General features: G+C 42.0%; 1 protein-coding gene across 2 annotated transcripts in view; it reads right to left on the reverse strand.

Annotated features, from left to right (window-relative positions):
• Positions 1-3,704: 3,704 nt before the first annotated feature.
• Positions 3,705-19,159, reverse strand: part of bcl9l (bcl9 like) — a 31,584-nt gene continuing 16,129 nt past the window's right edge. The window contains exons 2-9 of one of the 2 annotated variants that reach the window (XM_037677640.1): positions 18,808-18,871; positions 17,019-17,333; positions 13,907-14,026; positions 11,584-11,728; positions 11,384-11,468; positions 7,027-9,391; positions 6,691-6,945; positions 3,705-5,137 (exon numbers count right to left, since the gene is read on the reverse strand). In XM_037677640.1, coding sequence (XP_037533568.1) covers positions 4,017-5,137; positions 6,691-6,945; positions 7,027-9,391; positions 11,384-11,468; positions 11,584-11,728; positions 13,907-14,026; positions 17,019-17,333; positions 18,808-18,856 — 4,455 coding nt within the window. In that variant the 5' untranslated portion in view covers positions 18,857-18,871 and the 3' untranslated portion in view covers positions 3,705-4,016. Of the gene's footprint in view, positions 5,138-6,690; positions 6,946-7,026; positions 9,392-11,383; positions 11,469-11,583; positions 11,729-13,906; positions 14,027-17,018; positions 17,389-18,797; positions 18,872-19,159 lie in introns of those variants that run through there. The other variant, XM_037677641.1, reaches the window with a different exon arrangement.

Raw genomic sequence — 19,159 nt, forward strand, 5'->3', positions numbered from 1 at the left:
TATATATATATATATATATATATATATATATATATATAATTCTATATGTTAAATCACTAATAGACTACCAATGAAAAGGCCCTCAGGACAATCTCTATCTGTAAATCTTTGCATGTATTTGTCTAATTAACACCCCTGGTTGTTTGTTCATGTAAGTGCTGTGTTCTTCTGTATACTTCATTCATTTGTTTGTTGTATACTTGCAATTTGCTTAAATAAATATATATTTTTAAGTGTCACTGCACAATCTGTTCCGGGATCGGAAGCACGATCCGTACAATGCACCCGTACTCTGGGCGCAGGAGCGTTGCGCCCAGAATAGTCCTATATCTTGTAAATATGAAAATAAATATGTCATCAATCAGTGACAATGTTTTGAAAGAAACAACTTTACTCATCATTAACTATAAAATATTTATCTTACACAATATATATATATATGTATATTTCTTTTTTTTAATTATTATTTCATTTTTTATGTCTTCCAGGTAATATGGTAAGTGGTGTGAGTGGTGGGGCAGTGCCCTAGCGCCCTCTATTGGCCAGCCGCCACTAGCTATATAACCCTATCCAGTGTTTTCATAAACCCCTTGTTGTTCATTCTGCTACATCTGAATTGCTGTATTTACTAGAGATGGGCATTTTAGTCAACGTTACGACTCGCCTCAGCTAGGAAAAGGGGAGGTAACATTAAACCAGTTAGAAATAGGTCTGATATTATTTAGCCAGTGGGTTTTTAACAAAAAACAAAAGAAATGAAAGTGGGTACCTTCAAAAATATTAACTCTGGTTAAGTATTATAAATTTAATGTTTAACAAAAGCAATATTCCAACAAAATAAAAGACAGCACATCAAACAATGGACTTTAAATCATATTTTACAAACCAGGTGATCTGGCTTTTGCGGTTGCTGCTCCGAAATTGTGGAACAGTTTACCCGATCATTTAAAGACTGCAGACTGTTGAGACTTTTAAATGTTTGATCAAGACTCATCTTTTTTCCTTGGCATTTGATCCGTACGGTTTGAGAACCTGATTTTTATTGTTGTTGCGTGTTGTATTTCATTGTTAACTTTATTGTTTTTCCTGAGTGGAACAAGATGTATTCGTTGTTGGGTTTTTTGTTCTTATTGTTTTTATTTGAATTTGACTAAATTGTAAAGCACTTCGGTCAGCTTTTACTGTTTTTACGTGCTATATAGATACATTTACATTGACATAAGGTGGGAAGAAAATTAACAGATACGAACTTTAAAAAGGGCAACAAAGTCCATGCTCAATAATCCAGGTATACAATCCAACAATTTTCAGTCAGGTTATCTAGACAGTTTCTTATTTTTTTGTGCTGAAACGTTTCACCTTCTAGAAATGCATCGATTACTTGACAAGTGAGCGGAATCAGTTTTTTTGGTTTGTTTTTTCAGTTTTACTGTCTTGACACTCAAAGTCTGATTTTTTTTTTACCTGTCTGTGAATGCACTATAGCTAAGCAGCCAATTCTGACTAGTCACGTCTTAGGTTTGAAATGAGGACAAACTTCGGCCAATTATATCAAACTATTTTAATTTTAACCATCAACGGTAGGCCATTGTGTAACTGCCTTGGTCTGTTAGCAAAATATTTCATAAACCACCTGATGGAAATTTCATGCAACTCTCAAAATTTAATTATTGGAGTAACATTTGCAGTCAACCTAATTCAATATGGCAAACACAGCAATTGTTAAATCTCAGTCATGTTTATAAACATTGAGCTAAACTTTGGTGTGGTAGTAGCCGAGAGTTAGTCATAAAACATACTCCGAGGATGTCGTCTCCCATAACAACTGAAGCCTCCAGTTCTCTCCTTTGGCTCCCTGCCAACTTCAGAATAAAATTTTTAATTTGACTTGTAACAAACAAAGCTCTCAATAGCCTAGGTCCATCTTGTATAAAAGATCTTACTGTTCCACACTTTCCCAATGGAGCACTTTGTGCTCTGACTGCAGGTTTACTTGAGGTTTCTAAGGTTTCTAAAAGTAGACTGGGAGAAAATTTCTGTCTGAGAAGCTGACTGTCTGCTTTTAAGACACGGATTAAGACTTTCCCTTTTGATGGATCCTATAGTTAGGGTTGGCTTGGGTTTCTGGAGCTATCCTTTAGTTCAGCTGCTATTAAGGTTGGTCACGTGGTTGTGAGATGTTCGTATTCGCATATATCTTTCATCATCCATTGGACACATTGAGCTCCTGGGAAACCCCTCACTGTAGTACACGGCACGGCTTTCTTCCACTCCGTCCCTGCAGCCGCCGTTTGGCCACACATTTGTCACGGAGAGCGCGCCACACATTTCAGCAGAGGGCCTTTTGTCTTAAAGACTTGTACAAATGAATGAATTTTCTGACGGCATCGGCCAACTGCTCCTTAGAGCTGTCCAAGTTGATCGCACGCACAACAGCCGACTTCTGGGACCGTGTGCACAATTTCTTTCCACCACGTGTGGTGGAACGACAAAATAAAGAAACTTTGACTTCTGGAAGCGGAGTAGTTGCGCGTTTCTGCATAACCACGCCCACAAACTTTGACCAGTCGTCCTGAGATCAAAGCTGGACCTCGTGTTGAGAAGTGACAGTCGAAGCTACTGCCAGAAGAAAATTAGTTTTTGTCACGGCTACGTCCGAGTCGATTCCTCTGCTTCGGATGATGCAACGACCTTTAAGAGTGCTGGAGGACAAACCGACCTCATCGCCTCCCTCGACTGCTCTTTACTCGCTCTACTCTTCATCTCCCATAGAAACTACACCTGGTCCAATCCTTCTTTCTCTTTCCGGTCTCGGCTCTAACCCCAGCCAGTTGAGACGGAGGGCTGCCCATCCAGAACCTGGTTCTGCTGGGGGCTTCTTCTTGTTAAAAGGGGGTCATTCCTTTCCACTGTCACCATCGTGCTGCTCTTGATAGATTGGGACGAAGTGAAGATTCGAGCCAAGCCAATCTGATAGTATTTTTTTTTTAATCCTTCTTCTTTCAGCTGCTCCCTGCGTCAGGGGTCACCACAGCAAACTAACTCACACGAAGACTTTGCTGTTGTTTTTACGCCAGATGCCCTTCCTGACGCTTCCACAGCCTCTGTGTGGAGCAGAGCTGCCATCTAGGACGCCCGGAGGAGCAGATGGTGGGGGTTAAGGGCCTTGCTCAAGGGTCCAGAGTGGGGCAAATGAGAGTGGGGGCAGGTGCGGGCGCTTCACCTATCTCACCCACACTTTCGATGTTGTCGGTACCGGGAGTTGATCTTCCGATCACAGGCCCACCTTCTCTAACCTCTGTGCTACCAGTCCCAATCTGCTGGCTTTAACTTCTAACTAGCATTTGATACTGCATGAAGATTATTGCACAGTGTCCCGCGATGCTTTTTGTTGAGAACTTTATAAATAAACTAAATTAAAACAATTAACGACTACGTCTTTCCTCGGTGTAACGCGAGCTCAGTCTAAAACCGTCTAAAGGTGGTGGGCGATCCTTCAAGGAACACTGGGCCTTTATTTTAATAAAACGATTAAAAACACAAAAAACAAACAAACGTCTGAGATGATTATTCTATTTTTTGACTCCTATTAAAACACAGTGATACAGAACAACTGCAAACAATCACAAATTGCATCTTATATACAGCAAAGTATATATTATATATTTATATAATTTATTTGCACAAACAGTTTGGTAGTTGGAGAAAATAAATCAATGATGTTCAAACAAAGAAATCTGAGGCACTCTTCTCCTAATCACAACAAATACACAGACTTTTTTTTTTGTTTTAATTTATACAATTTACAGTATTTTCTTTTTTAGAAAATGGCTTCAGATTTATTCAACAGTGTTACAGTGCTTTTTAATTTTTTATTTTATTTTATTTAACCCAAAACGTGAAGATTATCACCGATTTGTTTTTAAAAGCGTTTCTCTTTCCCGACAACTACAACGATTTAAAAAAAGAAGAAGAAAAAGACACGATGGGACACGTTTTAAAACAGCTGAGATGGTTCAGAAAGGCATGTTGGCCATACCGCCGGAGCCGTAGCCGATCGGACTGTCCAGGGACATCCCCCGCTGTCTGAGGGACTGCTGGCCCATCATGCCAGACTGAGGGTGGGGAGGGCCCAACATGGGGCCCTGGTGTCCGAAGGGTTCCCCTGGAATTGGCATGCCGCGCTGCTTGGCCTGCATCATCAGAATGTTCTGCTGCGACATTAAATTATGCTGAGACGGCATCATTCCAGCATATGGGTTGGAGGGGTGGTGGAGAAGGCTGTTGGCCATCATGGCTGGCTGCTGCTGCTGGGGCATCAGGCCTGTCCGCCCCATTAGGTGTCCGGGGGGACACATGGAGCCCATGCCACCAGTGGGCACCATACCCCTCGGCCCCGCCTGAGGAAGGCCCATGTTCTGGCGAATTCCCCCGTGAGAGGGGTGAGGCAGCAGCTGCTGCTCCGCCATGCTCTGCAGGCTCGCCAAGTGGGGGTTGCACGAGGGGCCGCCGCAGTGCTGAGGTCCAGATGCGGACAGCTGTTTGAGGAGCTGCTGCGACGGCGGGCCCTGATGGGGCTCGCTCTTCGGGAAGTACTGAAGGGTGCTGCTGGGCTTCTCCGAGGGAATGATGCGGGAGAGGTCAAACTCTGGGATCCCCGTGTGGGTGGGTCGGATAACCTCGCTTAAATCTGGACCGTCCCTCATCGGAAGAGAAGCAAAAGAGTCTGAGGGGTGGGCGGTGCGTTGGTGATGACCTTTGCTCAGCAGCTGCAGCTGCTGATGAGGCAGGAGGTTGTCGCTGGACTGGGAGAAACTCTGAGACATTCCTCGAACCGGTGAGTGCATGGGCCCAAGAGACGACGGCTGCACGCGAGGAAAACCCGCCATTTGGTTCTGAGACAACGGTGACACGTTGCTGGGCCCCATCCTGTCAGGAGGGCCCCCTCCCATGATGACCGAATTCATGGCCGGCAGACCCATTTGGTTTGGCGAGGAAAGCGCAGGTCCCGAGGCATCATGGGACAGGTGCTGCTGACCTTGGCTGACAACGCCCAGGGGGCTTTGGGGGTCATTGTGGGGGCCAGTGGAGCCCTGGGGGACGAGCATCTGCGACGCCTCGTTCGTCCCCATGCCTCCTACAGGGAAAACCGAAAGAAAGAAAAACTAAGATCAAATGTCAAAATAAACCACGACCACAGGCAGCAACACACCTTTGCTACTTTTCACAGACTTTTAATATTTTTATTAACTTTTTGTCATATTTAGGTTTTATCCACCTTTGGCTACTTTTAGATTTGCTTCTTTTTAGCTGCATCTAGCTTTTAACTAACCTGTTATTACTTTTACCTAGCTTTTTATTAGTTTAGCTTTTAAAGGTCTCGTATTTTTTACCAAACTTTTTGCTGTTTAGCTTTTCAACATCTTTTGGTACTTTTAGATTTCAGCCAGCATTTTGCAAGTTTTTTGTTAACCTAACCTTTAGCTACTTTTAGCTAGCTGTTTACTACTTTGGCATTTAAAGATGATATTTATAACTAACTATTTGCTGCATTTAACTTTATGCTATATTTAGCTTTTAGCCACCTTTTATTTTAGCTAGCATTTTGCAAGTATTTTGCTACATTTAGATTTTACCTAACCATTAGCTAATATTAGCTAGCTTTTTACAACGTTAGCATTTAAAGATGATATTTATAACTAACTTTTTGCTACTTTTAGCTTCTACCCACCTTTTATTTTTTATTTTAGCCAGTATTTTGCAAGTTTTTTGCTACACTTAGATTTTACCTAACCATTAGCTAATATTAGCTAGCTTTTTACAACGTTAGCATTTAAAGATTATATTTATAACTAACTTTTTGCTACATTTAACTTTATGCTATATTTAGCTTCTAGCCACGTTTTTTTTTTTTTTTTTAGCTAGCATTTTGCAAGTCTTTTGCTACATTTAGATTTTAGCTAACCTTTAGCTATTAGCCATCTTTTTACAACTTAAGCATTTAAAGTTCTGGTAGCCAACTTTTTGCTAAGTTTAGCTTTTAGCTAGTTGTTGGCAACATTAGCTTGTAAATAACATTTTGCTACCTTTAGCTTACTTTAATCTTTTTTGTACTAATTTTAGCTTTTGAATAAAATTATATTTCTACCTTGCAGCTACTTTGTTACATTTAGCTTTAATTAGCTTTTTATTTTTTTATCTTGTGCATTGCTGAATCGAAACAGTCTTTGCTTTTTATTGAAACTTGTCAATATTTGTGAAATTTTAGCTATTTTCCCATTTAACTATTCGAATATATTTTTATTTTGCCTTCTCATGAAAAACATTTTATATGAAAAACATGTAGTTGCATCACATAACACGCAATTAAGAAAAAAAGAAAAACACATTTCAGTGTGTGCAGAATAGAATTGCACTATATTGCAGTTTTTATTCATTTGTGTTTATTACTTTATACAGCAGTACGAATAAATACTTTGTCAGCTATTTTAAGAGAAAGTTCAACATGAGGAAACCAAAGGAAACTGCCACATTGTTCACTGTCAAAGTGTAATAAATGGAACGTGCTTCCAAACTAATTAAAAAACTGTTTAATAATTATGAATTCAATAACCGGGTCCTGCTGGCTTCAATTCACAACAACAACCTTTGACATTTGAAGACATTTGGTCTTTTGTTTTGTTTTCGTACCTCCAATACTGACTCCAGACAGAAGAGGGCGCTCTGGCATCATCTCGTCATCGGACGTGGCAATCGTCTTGATTGCGTCATGGTAGAGAGGAGTAGAACTGGGAACGGCATACCTGGACATCTGGGACATGATCAGGGATAAAGGATTCTGAGATGGCGGGGCATCGGGAGACGTCGTAAACGGCATACTGGGGTTCATGGAGCCCGGCTGGCTAATGGGGGTCGAACTGGAACTCCTTGGGGGATGGGACTGGCCTGAAAGAAATTCAGAAAATCATCATCTTCACAGCAACAAAAGAAAAATGTTGTCTGCTTTGAGTTTGTTCTGGACTGTACCTGTATCAGTGGAGCCACTACCTCCATTTCCAACAACTTTCCCACCGGTTGGACCCCCTGGACTTGGAAGAGCTGCTTTAGGCTCTCCTGTCCACACAGGAGAGCCCATAGCTATAGCTGGAGACTTGAGCTGTCCAGGAGAATTGGATGGAGAATGCAACACAAGGTTGGAGGAACCCATTATTTGAGGAGACTTCAAGGAATTAGAGCAAGGAGTCCCTGCACCGGATGCTGGGGGAAATGTGGGGTGATGCCCAGCAGAGGAGATTGGTGACTTCAGTCCTTGAGCAGAAGGCGAAGGCAAAAGGGGAGATGGCTCTTGACTGAGAGATGGTGACTTGAGTTGGTGAGAAGGCGGAACTGAGGGAGATGTTAGGGCGTTAACGTTACTGGACAGGTCAGAGGGGTGCCTAGAACCAATATCTGGTCCTCTAAGTTCTTCAGTCAGTGGCAGATGGCTGAGCCGCAATGTACCTCCAATTGGACTGGGACCTGTCTGTTCAGGTCCAAACATCTCAGGGCCAGGTTGCTGAAGATAAGGTCCATCTACTTGTCCTTCAGAAAAAGGACCTTGACTAGGAAACTGGAAGGGGCCATCAGGTCCAGGGATCATTCCCTTATTTCGTCCTCTATCGTTTTGTGAAGCACTGATTCGTGAAATGTCTCCAGTTCCAAACATCTCACCTAAGGTCCCTCTGCCTCCGTGACTGCCTCGGAGTCTCTGAGAGAGCATCATCTGCTGCTGCTGTTGAAGAGTCATCTGTGGGTTCATGTTCATTGGAATATTGCTCCCTAAAGGAGAATCCACCAAGTCTCTCATCTGAGGACATGCACCAGGTGACCCCATCATCTCTCGGGAACCAGGAAAGTCCATTGGATCACCTCGAGCAGAGGGTGGACCGCGGCCCATTCCCATATTAGGAAAGTCTGGGGCACCAAGACTATCTATAATTCTTGTGCCCATGTTTCCCTGTTGCTGCTGTTTCGCCAGTCTGTCCAGTTCAAACCTGGAAACACCCTGCATGTGCCGTTTCTCCATGATCCTAAACATTTCCTCACGCGTTAAAAACTCAGAGTCCCCTTGAAAATGCGGCGAAGGCCCGCTGGGATAACAGCCATGGAAGACGCCTCCCCCGCCAATGTTGTTCGGCATATCATCAGGCCAAATCATCCCCGAACGACTGGTTCTTTGAGGTCCTAGACCCTCTATTGATAAACCTCCCCCAGGACTACCAGGAAAGCCACCTGCACCAGGCTGCCCTCTTTGGATTTGCCCTAGGAACCTAGGACCACGTGGTCCCTCTTGGTGCAGATCCAATATTCGTCCATTTCCACCCATTCCAGCTCTCATCAAATTAGTAGGACTCCACTGCTGGTCTCCAAGCTTGCTGTGGTAAGGAGGAGGGGGTCCTCTAATCATCACAGAACCTCCGTGCACACCCACCTCAGGAATCATTCTGAAGTGCTGCGGATGACCAGAAGGCTGCATCTCCTGTTGACGTCTCTTTTCTTGATAGTACTCTTCTTGAAGTTTCCTCCAAGCCATCTGTTCTCGTGACAGCCCATCCGGTCCAAGCAGGGGACCCATGTTGTCCCTGGGTGAAGATATTTGGTGATGTGGGTGTTGTGGTAAGTGAGAATCCATCTGGGGGCTGTCAAGGGCAGGTCCAACAAGGGACTGAGTTTGAGAAATCATGGACTGCAGGGGCTCTTCATACTTCTTCATTCCTCCCACTGAAGTGGAGGTTAGCATGTTCCCACTGCCACAGTTTCCTGAGTTGTTCGTACCATGCTCAGGCTCATCAATCCCACTCCTCTCTGCGTTATTACTTGGGTTAGCTGGGTTGTTGGAGCCTCCTGGGTCTCCAGGACTTCCCGCTGTTACGCCACGAAGAAACAGCCTCTCAATGTCTCTCAGAGTCTGCAAAGAGCGCTCTCTGTGCTCAAGCTGTTCTTTGGAAAGACAGTCTATGCTCACAGGGCCGCTCCTTTGGACTGGGTCACCCTGTAGATGTGCAGACAAGATGCTGGGACTTCCTGATGGGGATGCAGCAGCACTGGAAATAGCCATACCACCCACACCCTCTATGTTTCCATGGTCTGCACCTCCAGAAGTGGCTTTGCTTCCTACCTCTGACCTGTGGGTGGCGATGTTGTTGCTGGAAGCTCCAGCAGGTCTGGTCTGAGAAGATTCATTATCAGAGTGTCCTGCTGACGAGGGCGTCCCTGCTAAAGGCAACGGACCCCCGGCTCCTGCAGAGGCTGGCCGTGGAGTTCCACTTTGGGATTTGGGGGTTCCTATGAGCGGAGAGTTGATGGAGTTTACCTTCTCAGATACGCTAGAAAGCTTCCCTTGTTGGTAACCCTGTGGTAGGAAACAAACAAAAAAAAACAATGTGAGTTATGATACAACAGTAAGAAACATCTCAAATTCATAGGGACTTGTTTGTTGGACCAAGAACTTGGATGATTTATTTACAAAGTGTGTAGCGTTTCTCACTGCAGTGACTTTGGGGCTTTTCGAATGTTTCTGAATGAATTTAATTCAATACATGACTAAATATGAAATTGTTTTTCCATTGCTTCTGTTAATCATTTTGTCTAGTTTGCTTGTATTGTTAGCAGCTATGAGGTTTTTAATGATCAAGTAGTTTCAGTGACAAGAAAGTCCTTAAATTACAATTTTCAAACATAACAAACCTCAATAGGATGTTCACAAGTCAGAATACGATTAGTGATACATTTTTAAAAAGTTGACACTGAAAGAGTGTTTGGGCCTTTTTATAACATATATCCAAAAGAATAATATTTTAAAACCTATAGCACAGGTAGTCCTTTAAACAACTTAATAATTCCCATTAATTGCCAGACTGAAAGATTTCTGCCTTAAAATTACTTTATTTTACTCCAATGGATTATATTTTAAAAGACTTCAGCTCATTTAATACTATTTATTTTTCACATTTGATCCGTTTATTGAATTACATTCATGCCGGTACATTTACCTCTCAGTGTAATTTCATTAAAATAAACAAGTTTAGCATGGAAAGAGAACACAAACCCTGTTTATTCGCTGTAATCAGTTTTAGAATCAAAATGTGCATTTATGAGACGACGCTCACAGAGAGAACTACAAACACCTACACCTCCCAATCTACACCTCCAGAGGCAGGAAGAGGGCCACCTGCATCATGAAGGACTCCACTCATCCAGCACACACTTTTTGCCCCGCTCCCCTTAGGCAGAAGGTTGAGGAGCATTAAGTGTAGAACCACTAGGCTGAGGAACAGCTTCTACCCCGAGGCTGTTAGACTCATGAATCCCTAGTCAGGATAATCACTGTGAAAAAAAATCACTGTAACGCCACTTGAATGTTGATATGTGCTGCTGATTATCCTTGATGCTGATCTCATGCTGCTGATTTATTTCATGCTGCTGTGTTCATTTGTCCTCATCTGCTCACACACACTCATGGTCGTGCTGCTGTTTGGCGCATTGTTTTGTACTAGTAGTTATTAATATATTCTTAGTTTAGCGTATTTCTTAGTTCATATCTTAGATCTTATTACCGTTTTTCTTTACAATTTGTATTTTTGTTTTGTTGGATGTAACTGGGTCTCTGTGTACATAGTTTCATTCCACCTCGTGTACCACATGTGATGTGAATGACAATAAAGACACCTTGACCTTGAGAACTTGGGTGTTTTGAAAAACAGTTAAATAGACACATACCAGTGCATTTATCTTGGTAAAATAAATGTCTTTTAGTTTTAATATAGTTTGATTCCAAGAAATAAAGCTGCAGAAAACGAGTTTACTGGAGAGAGTGACTCAAACACGCTGCCATGATCATTATGGTGGGGCCGATGTTCCTGTTGGCAGGGTGTGCCCCCTCCCCCCTTTGGATAATGGTAGGGGAAACACTGGTCTACAATATTTGAATGTCAAGTCAGTAACGTTCAAGAAACAGCTAAATAACATAAGAAAACACAACTAAAATGGCTGTAACTCAGTCAGTTTTATAGATATTGAGCTAAAATTTGGTGTATTTGAAGCTGAGCATTATCCCCATTTCTTTGACTTTGGCCTCAACTGTTGGAAGGTGGCGATATGAAAGATGCTGGGCTCGCTTTCCTTCGAGGGAAAGCTAATAAAGACCCATAATAATGTTTAAGAAACTATAAAAGTCAGTTTATCAGCATTACTCAGAGCAGTTTGATATAGTGAGACAGAAAAACGGGAACAAAAACGCGTGAAAGATAAAAAACGGTGAAATCGTCTTTCCCCACACAGTTTGTAGCCGCTGCCTTTCTGCGATGAACACATTCGCTCGTCTAGTTTATTCCGAGTGTCTCACCTGCTCCAGCTTGGACTGCGAAACGTTTTGCTGGTGAAACTGAAGGATGGACTCGGTCTGGCCTTTCATCACTGCTTCTGCAGCGCTGTGGAGACATTTAGCAGCAGCACGAATCAATAAATCGCTGCAGTTACGACCAATTCCACGAGAAAATCAATAATTCGTGTCTGTTTATAAAGTGATCTGCGTATAATTCTCACCTGTTGGCTAGGCTGGTGGTGAAAACGTACACGAGTTGCTGTGGAGGCTGCGGTGGTTCTGGTTTTAGCCCCGGCCCCATCATGGCGCCCCCAGGCTCTGATTTGTGTCCTGCAGGGAGGCGATCGGAGAGCCCCTGGATCGGACCTGAAACATCAAACACAGAGCGTTTGTCTGCAGCTGTGGTCTGGACCTTCACGTGTGGATCCTCTTGGAAACACCAAACACTAGATGGAGCTAAAACATCTGAAACAGGTCGAGCACTTAAAGAACATTCATCTACTGAAATAATGTGACCATGTCAGTGGTTCCCCAACTTTTCATACCAGGACCCCGTTTAGAGGAGGAAAGTTTGTTTTGGGGATTTGAGACTGAAAACAAAAAGATATAACAACAAGAATAAAATAAAACTTACTTTAAATTAACACTGTTCTTATTCATTTATTCTCGTCACTGTGTAAAAAAAAAAAGTTACTTTTTGTGACGAATTGTCTCTGAATTATTTGAATAATTATTTTAACTTGTTTTTCTAAAAATAAAAGAACAAATAAAGAGAAGCAGTCTGCTCCATCAGCCTGATTGTTCAAAAACAGATAAAAGATCATTTAAATATCAAAACACTAAAGTTCAGTTTGTGCTCAGAAACCCAACAAATGTGAACTAGAGAATCTCAGATTTCTACAAAAACACAGTGAGTCGGTTGAAGAAGCTGAAACTGAGTCGTTCTGGCCAAAGAAGAGCGCTAGCTAAAACGTTAACGGAAAAAATGGCAAAACTTAAGATAAAATTGCAAAAGGCAGGCTAGACTAAAGCTAAAGCGGCAAAACGCTGGCTGAAGGCTAAAATCAGCAAAAGAATGGCAAAAGGCTAAAAGCAACAAAATAATAGCCAACGGCTAAAAGCAGCAAAAGGCTGGCTAAAGGCTGAAAGCAAACAAATGCTAGTTAGAGGCTAAAAGTAGTAAAAGTCTGGCTAATGGCTAAAAACAACAAAAGGCTGGTTAAAGGCTAAAAGCAGCAAAAGGCTGGCTAAAGGTGAAAGCAAACAAATGCTGGCTAAAGGCTAAAAGTAGTAAAAGGCTGGCTAAAGGCTAAAAGTAGTAAAAGGCTGGCTAAAGGCTAAAAGCAACAAAAGGATGGCTAAAAGCTAAAAGCAGCAAAAGGCTAGTTAAAGGATGTCTGAAAGCTAAAGTAGCAAAATGCTATTGTAAGGCTAAAGCTGAAGAAGAATGGCTAAAGGCTAAAAGCAGCAAAAGTCTGGCTAATGGCTAAAAGCAGCAAAAGTCTGGCTAATGGCTAAAAGCAGTAAAAGGATGGCTAAAAGCTAAAAGCAGCAAAAAGATGGCTAAAGGCTAAAAGCAGCAAATGGCTGGCTAAAGGCTGAAAGCAAACAAATGCTGGTTAGAGGCTAAAAGTAGTAAAAGTCTGGCTAAAGGCTAAAAGCAGCAAAAAGCTAGCTAAAGGCTACAAACAGCAAAGGCTAACTAAAGGCTAAAGCAGCAAAAGGCTGACTGAAAGTTAAAGTAGCAAAATGCTAGCTTAAGGCTAAAGCTGAAGAAGAATGGCTAAAGGCTAAAAGCAGCAAAAGTCTTGCTAATGGCTAAAAGCAGCAAAAGTCTGGCTAATGGCTAAAAGCAGTAAAAGGATGGCTAAAAGCTAAAAGCAGAAAAAGGCTGGCTAAAGGCTGGCTGAAAGCTAAAGCAGCAAAAATGTTAGCGGAAGGCTAAAGCAGAAAAAGAATGGCTAAAAGCTAAAATTAGCAAAAGAATGACTAAAGACTAAAAGCAACAAAAGGCTGGCTAAAGGCTGAAAGCAGCCAAATGCTGGTTAGAGGCTAAAAGTAGTAAAAGGGTAACTAGAAGCTAAAAGTAGCATTAGAAGACTAAAATAGAGCCAGTGTGCTGAAGCAGGTTTAAAGAGACAAAGTTTTAATTAAACAAGAGATCTCTGTACTTCGGTGGGGAAATTTTTGGCTAATAAATCTAAATATTTTTAAGAGTATAAAATTTAGTAAAAAACAAAAGTGACAGCAGCAGTCTACTGAACGAGCTGAACCTTTTAATAGATAAATGGCTCAAGTAGCACAAAGGTGGGCAGAAGCAGCAGCACGTGTGAAAAATGAAAACAGGAAACAGAGTGCTGACTCAGCATTCATGCAAACATGTAACAGCTCATTGTCATCAACGACTTCTTACACAAGTTCTGCTTGCAACCTTTTAGACCGGAGCAAGGAAGAACTAGGAGGCGTCCCCCCCCCCCCCCCCCATGAGCTGGTTTGAGAAGCAGCTGGAGGAGTTGGAGCTCAGGTCCCAGCAGACAGACTTACGCTGGGATCCAGGGTGCGGCTTGTCCTCGTCGTCCGTGTCCGGTCCAGAACACCACTCGTCTCCGCTGTACGGCTGTTTCTTCGTCAGAACGCAGCGCCGTTTGCTCCGCATGACACCCTCTGGGGAGGGAAACACAAAAACACGCCAGCTTTTAGAGAACCGTCCTCCAAAGCTGCACGTCCGATCTGTTGGTTTTAATAACCGGTGCATGAATTTAAACCTGAGAGGAATCTGAAATGTTTCCGAGGCTGGCAGCAGAACACCTTGAAAGAAAAGTATGTCAGCCATTCAGCTGGGTGGAGACCACAGGCTGGAGGGATAACTGTTCCCCTGGGAGGGGAATCCCCCCCGACTTCGTTTACCGATCCATTTCTGAATGCATGTCGGCCTGCGATTACATCATACCTTCAAATAAAACATAATATGCACGCAGAAATAATCGCGCGCTGTAATCGTAGTTAAAAACTAAAAACTGCTCTTAATGTCATATTTACCGGTGGAATTGTGCCGAGTCAGCGTTCGTTCTTTTGTTCTCAGAACATTCAGCTCAGATGAGAAACGTGTGCCGATGGTTTTGAAGCTTTAATACTTCACAAAGTATTTAACTTTATTTAAAATAAAGTTCTCTGATAAGATTCACCCAGAACTCCTTAAATCCTTCAAAACATTGTTGCGTTTGAAATCTGCTTCTACATATTTGCCGTTTTTGTCTCCTTTAGCTTTTTGCCACTTTTGGCTGTCGTTCTGCTACTTTTAGCTGGCGTTTTGTTACTTTTCACTATAGTTTTGCAACTTTTAGCTACACTTCAGCTAACTTTACGATAAGTTTTAATGGTTTTGCTACTTTCAGCTACTGTACTGCTACAGTAAATGTAGCTTGATCATTCATTTGCTACTTTTAGCTGCCTCTTGATACCTTTAGCTTTGAGCTACTGTTCTGCTAACTTTACTGCAAGCTTTAGTTACAGTCTTGCTACTTTTAACTAAGTTTTTTTTTGTTTTAGCTATAGTTTGATGTTTTAGCGACCATCTTGGTACTTTTAGATATAAATTTGCTACTTTTTGTTTTTGCCAACTGTATTGCTAGCTTTAAGCTACTTACCGCCAACTTTACTGTACAATTTAGTTAAAGATTTTTTAATTATAGCGAACGTTCTTTTACCTTCATTAGTTTATGGTTGTAGCTACCATTTACCTATTTTTAGCTATAGTTCTGTTGCTTTCAGCTACAGTTTTGTGACTTTTAGCTTGTAGTTTACGTTGTGCATATTTTACCTACAGTTTTGAGATCTATAAGTTTTAGTTAATATATATATATTTTTTTTTAAGCGTCGCTTTTGCTCCATTTAGCTATAATTTAGCTACTTTTAGCTTTAAGCAACTGTACTGCCAAGTTTGAGATGTAGTTCTGCTAACATTTTAGCATATTTTAGCTACAGTTTTGTTACTTTTAGGGATCATTTAATTTTAGCTATTTTTTGGATGGTTTTAGCAAACATCTTGGTACTATTGAGTACTATACGATACTATACGAGACTAACCCATATAAATAAAGGTTGAATGAAAAAAAAAAACTATTAGCTAAAATTTCACTCCTTTACGCTTTTGGCGACTGTGTTGCTAGTTTAAGCTACCGTTCGGCTAACTTCACTGTAAGTTTTAGTTACCATTTTTCTACTTTGAGCTAAATTTATTTTTATTTCAGCTTTGCTAATTTTAGTTATCATTTTGCTACTTACAGCTGTAGTCCTGTTACTTTTAGCTACATTTAGCTTTTCGTTACCATTGTGCTTATTGTATCTTTTAGCAACAATTTGGCTGCTGTAAGCTAAAATGTTACCAGCTAAAGAACGACAGATGAAAATTAGCAGTCTTGCTAACTCTGGCATGTTTACCTCTGTTGTTTATTTTGATGTTTATTATTGTGCTTTAAAATAAATAAATAAATCCAAATCCAAGCTATAGTTTTATTAATTTCTGTTTTTTTTAGCTTTAAACTTCTGTTCTGCTTGTTTTATCTTTCAGAGTCCAGTTTAGGCTCCTCCCACACATTTCAGCAGTCACTCAGCTGTTAAGAGTTCACCAGAAAACACAAACTTGCAGATGTCGGCTGTTTCGTACGTACAGATCAGATAATTCGGGGGGAAGCCCCCGGGCTTCACAGCCCGAGTGTAAAAAAGGAAGTTTTCACAGTTCAGAGAAAATGAAAGCAGAGGAGGTCGACTCACGTCCGAATGACACAAACGACCTTTTGTCTCTTCTAACAGCTGCACTAAAACTGTTTTGTCTGTTAGTAAAATATCTAATGACCTGAGTTTTTACCACATTATTTTCAAGGTTTGGTCATTTCTTAAGAAAAGACCATCTCAGTCTAACCTGCTACGAAAGGCGGCGAGCGATATGCATTCCTTCAGGGAAAGCTAAGCCTTTCGTTTTTATCTGATCCACTCCATCTTTTATCTTTTCCCGCCACCGCCCACCGTCACACGGAGTCACACGGAGTCACACCTCGCCCTGAGTGGGGATTTCTCTGCGTGTGAATTTGCATGCAGCTCTCAAATCAGTTTGTTCAAACTCGTCGCCCTTTTAGGGACCCCAGAAAACCAAAACATGTCACCACAGATTAGCATAAAGTAGCTATTAAGGCTACAGGCAGTCCTGATGTAAATAACGCCGTGACAAAAACAGGACGGCGTGTTGCAGTTTGTGCACAGGAAGCGTCTACGAGTCTCACGGCGATGTCAGCAGCCGAAGAGCAGCAAGCGAATGCAAATCAAACGTTTTCCTGACGCACGCGAAGGTTTGCCTGGACGCCAACAGAAACTCGTCAGCGCCTCTCGTAACAACTTCTCTGAGGATTAATAACTTTTCACAGAAAGGACCGACACAGACAAAGCTGAGGGGAAATTCTGGCGCTTCAGCGAAAGGTCGTGGCGTTTCAGTTAGAGAAAACTAATTCAGCCGTCCTTTCAGTCCTTACGTCCACTTCCTGCTGTAGAGGAGGCGATGCTCGTAATCTGGCGTTTCGGGTAACGATGTAGCTGACAGGAAGTTAAAGGAGCTGAATATTTAGAACATACAGAAAGTACCAGCTCTTCCCCTACAACGTACCTCCTTTGGCGTCCGTCTCCAGGACCAGTGGAACGGTATCCCTCGACACCCCCGAGTCCATGGAGACGCTCCGCTCCCGCTTGGATTTGGTTCTCATCGCCGCTCCGACGCCGCTCGCCGATTGGCCGACAGACCTCAGCCCAGGACTGCTGAGGGACACCTGGTTGGATTTGACTCCATGGCTGCCGGGAGCCTTTGAACCCGGGTGTGTGGCGGCCCCCTGCTGCGGCGCCTGCTGGTTCACGCCGGATCGGCCGTCGCTGCTGACCTGCTTGCCATGATTGGCCACTTTACTGTCCGTGAGCATCTGAACGTCTGGAGACAGAGGAGGACGTCCGGTTACTGAGGCTCACATCGCTGACGGGCGGCGCTGAAGACGACAAGAAAAACACAAGACAAATTACTCTTTCTGAAAATATGCAGCATGAACGCTCCTGAAGATTTAAGTAGCAAAGAGGGAGCTAAAAGTAGCAAAACACTGGGTAAAAGTTATAAGAAGGAACATAGCTAGAGATTTTAGCTAGATGCTAAAGGTTGCAAAAGACTGGCTAAAGGTAGCAAAGGGCTAGCTAAAAAGTAAATGGGGAAATGGTTGCTAGAAGTAGCTAAAGACTTGTAAATTTTTAGAAGCATCCAAGTCCAGCTAAAAGGAAAAAAAAAGGAAAAAGCTAGACAAAAAAGAAAAAGTTGCTAAACTAAAAGATTGAAGTTTTCTTTATTTAAAGAAATAAAGAAATCAGGTCTCTCTTGTAAATGAGTCCCCGAGGCTCAATGGGATTAACGTGTCTGAATGAAGGTTGAACGAAAAGGTAGTCAAATGTTAGCTAAAAGCATCAAAACACAAGCAAACAGCTAAAAAAAGCTGAACTTGAGGCAAAAAATTGCAAAATGCTGGCCAAAAGCTAAGTAGCAAAATGGTAGCGAGGAGTTAGCTGAAAGCTAAATGCTCGCTAAAAGCTTCACGTAGCAAAACTACAGTAAATAAAAACTAAGTAGCAAAAGGCCAAATAAAAGCCATACAATGTTGGAAGTATGTGTCTAGCTAAAAGTCAAAAGAAGCAAAACGCTAGCTGAAAGACAAACATAATAAAACTAAAAGATAAGTAGAAATATGCAAGCTAACAGCAGAAAACAAGCGTTAGCTACAAGCTAACAGTTACACAAGGCTAGTTAAAAGCTAAGTAGCAGGCGGCCAGTTAAAAGCAGCAAAATGTTAAAATTATCTAAACACTAGTTAAAAAGGTCAAATGAAAAAATGCTAGCTTAAATTACACAAAGAAGCTAAAAGTAGCCAAAGGCAAGCTAAACCCTAAATGCAGCAGAAATCTTGCAAAAAGCAGCAAAATGATAGCGAGAAGTACAAAAAAGTTGCAAATGGCTAGCTAAAATCTAAACGATAGCTACAGCTAAATGTAACAGAACAGTAGCTGAAAGCTAAAAGTAGCACAAGACAAAATCAGTTCTGAAGCAAACGTCAAAAAGAACAACGTTTTTGAAAGAACTGAAATGATCTTAGTGTATTTTTGTGTAAAAGAATTTTAAATAGATGTAAAAAAAAATTTTTAGTATACTAATTACAAAAAAAAACAAAAGTCAGAGAACGCATGTCCTGAACGAGCTGAATGTTTTGATATCCAAACAGCTAAAAAATAAAAAAAAGGCACAAATTACGCAGAAATATTGCACAAAATGTACAAAACCCCACAAGAGGACAAGAGAGTGGGTGATTCTCATCACCGTCAGTATCGAGTTTTATTTCTCCGCCTGAAGTTTCCTCACCTCATCTTACCAAGATGCTCAGCCGACACTGTGCCATGCTGCTGTCCAGGAATCCTCATCGACGAAACAAACACCTGGAGGACAGAGAGAGAGCGACGTCACGAGTGGAGGCAGAGAGCAACCTCTGCAGCTGCAGCTGCTCGTCCTCAGCCTGAGGGTCAACATCAACATTCACGTGTTTGAAGAAACAAAACAGACGAGGAGCGATAAGAGAGCACGGCTGGAGACACCGAGAGGTGACGTGCCCTTAAAGGGAAACTGATCAAAAGTGAGTTTAAGCAAAGGGGGGGGGGGGGGGGGACCTGAAACTCAGAAGTAGCTCAGCAGTTTAAAGTACCACCCCCTCCCTACCAAACCACAAA

Source organism: Nematolebias whitei, chromosome 6, assembly GCF_014905685.2.
Source record: "Nematolebias whitei isolate Nwh7 chromosome 6, NemWhi1, whole genome shotgun sequence".
In the NCBI taxonomy this organism is placed as follows: Eukaryota; Metazoa; Chordata; class Actinopteri; order Cyprinodontiformes; family Rivulidae; genus Nematolebias; species Nematolebias whitei.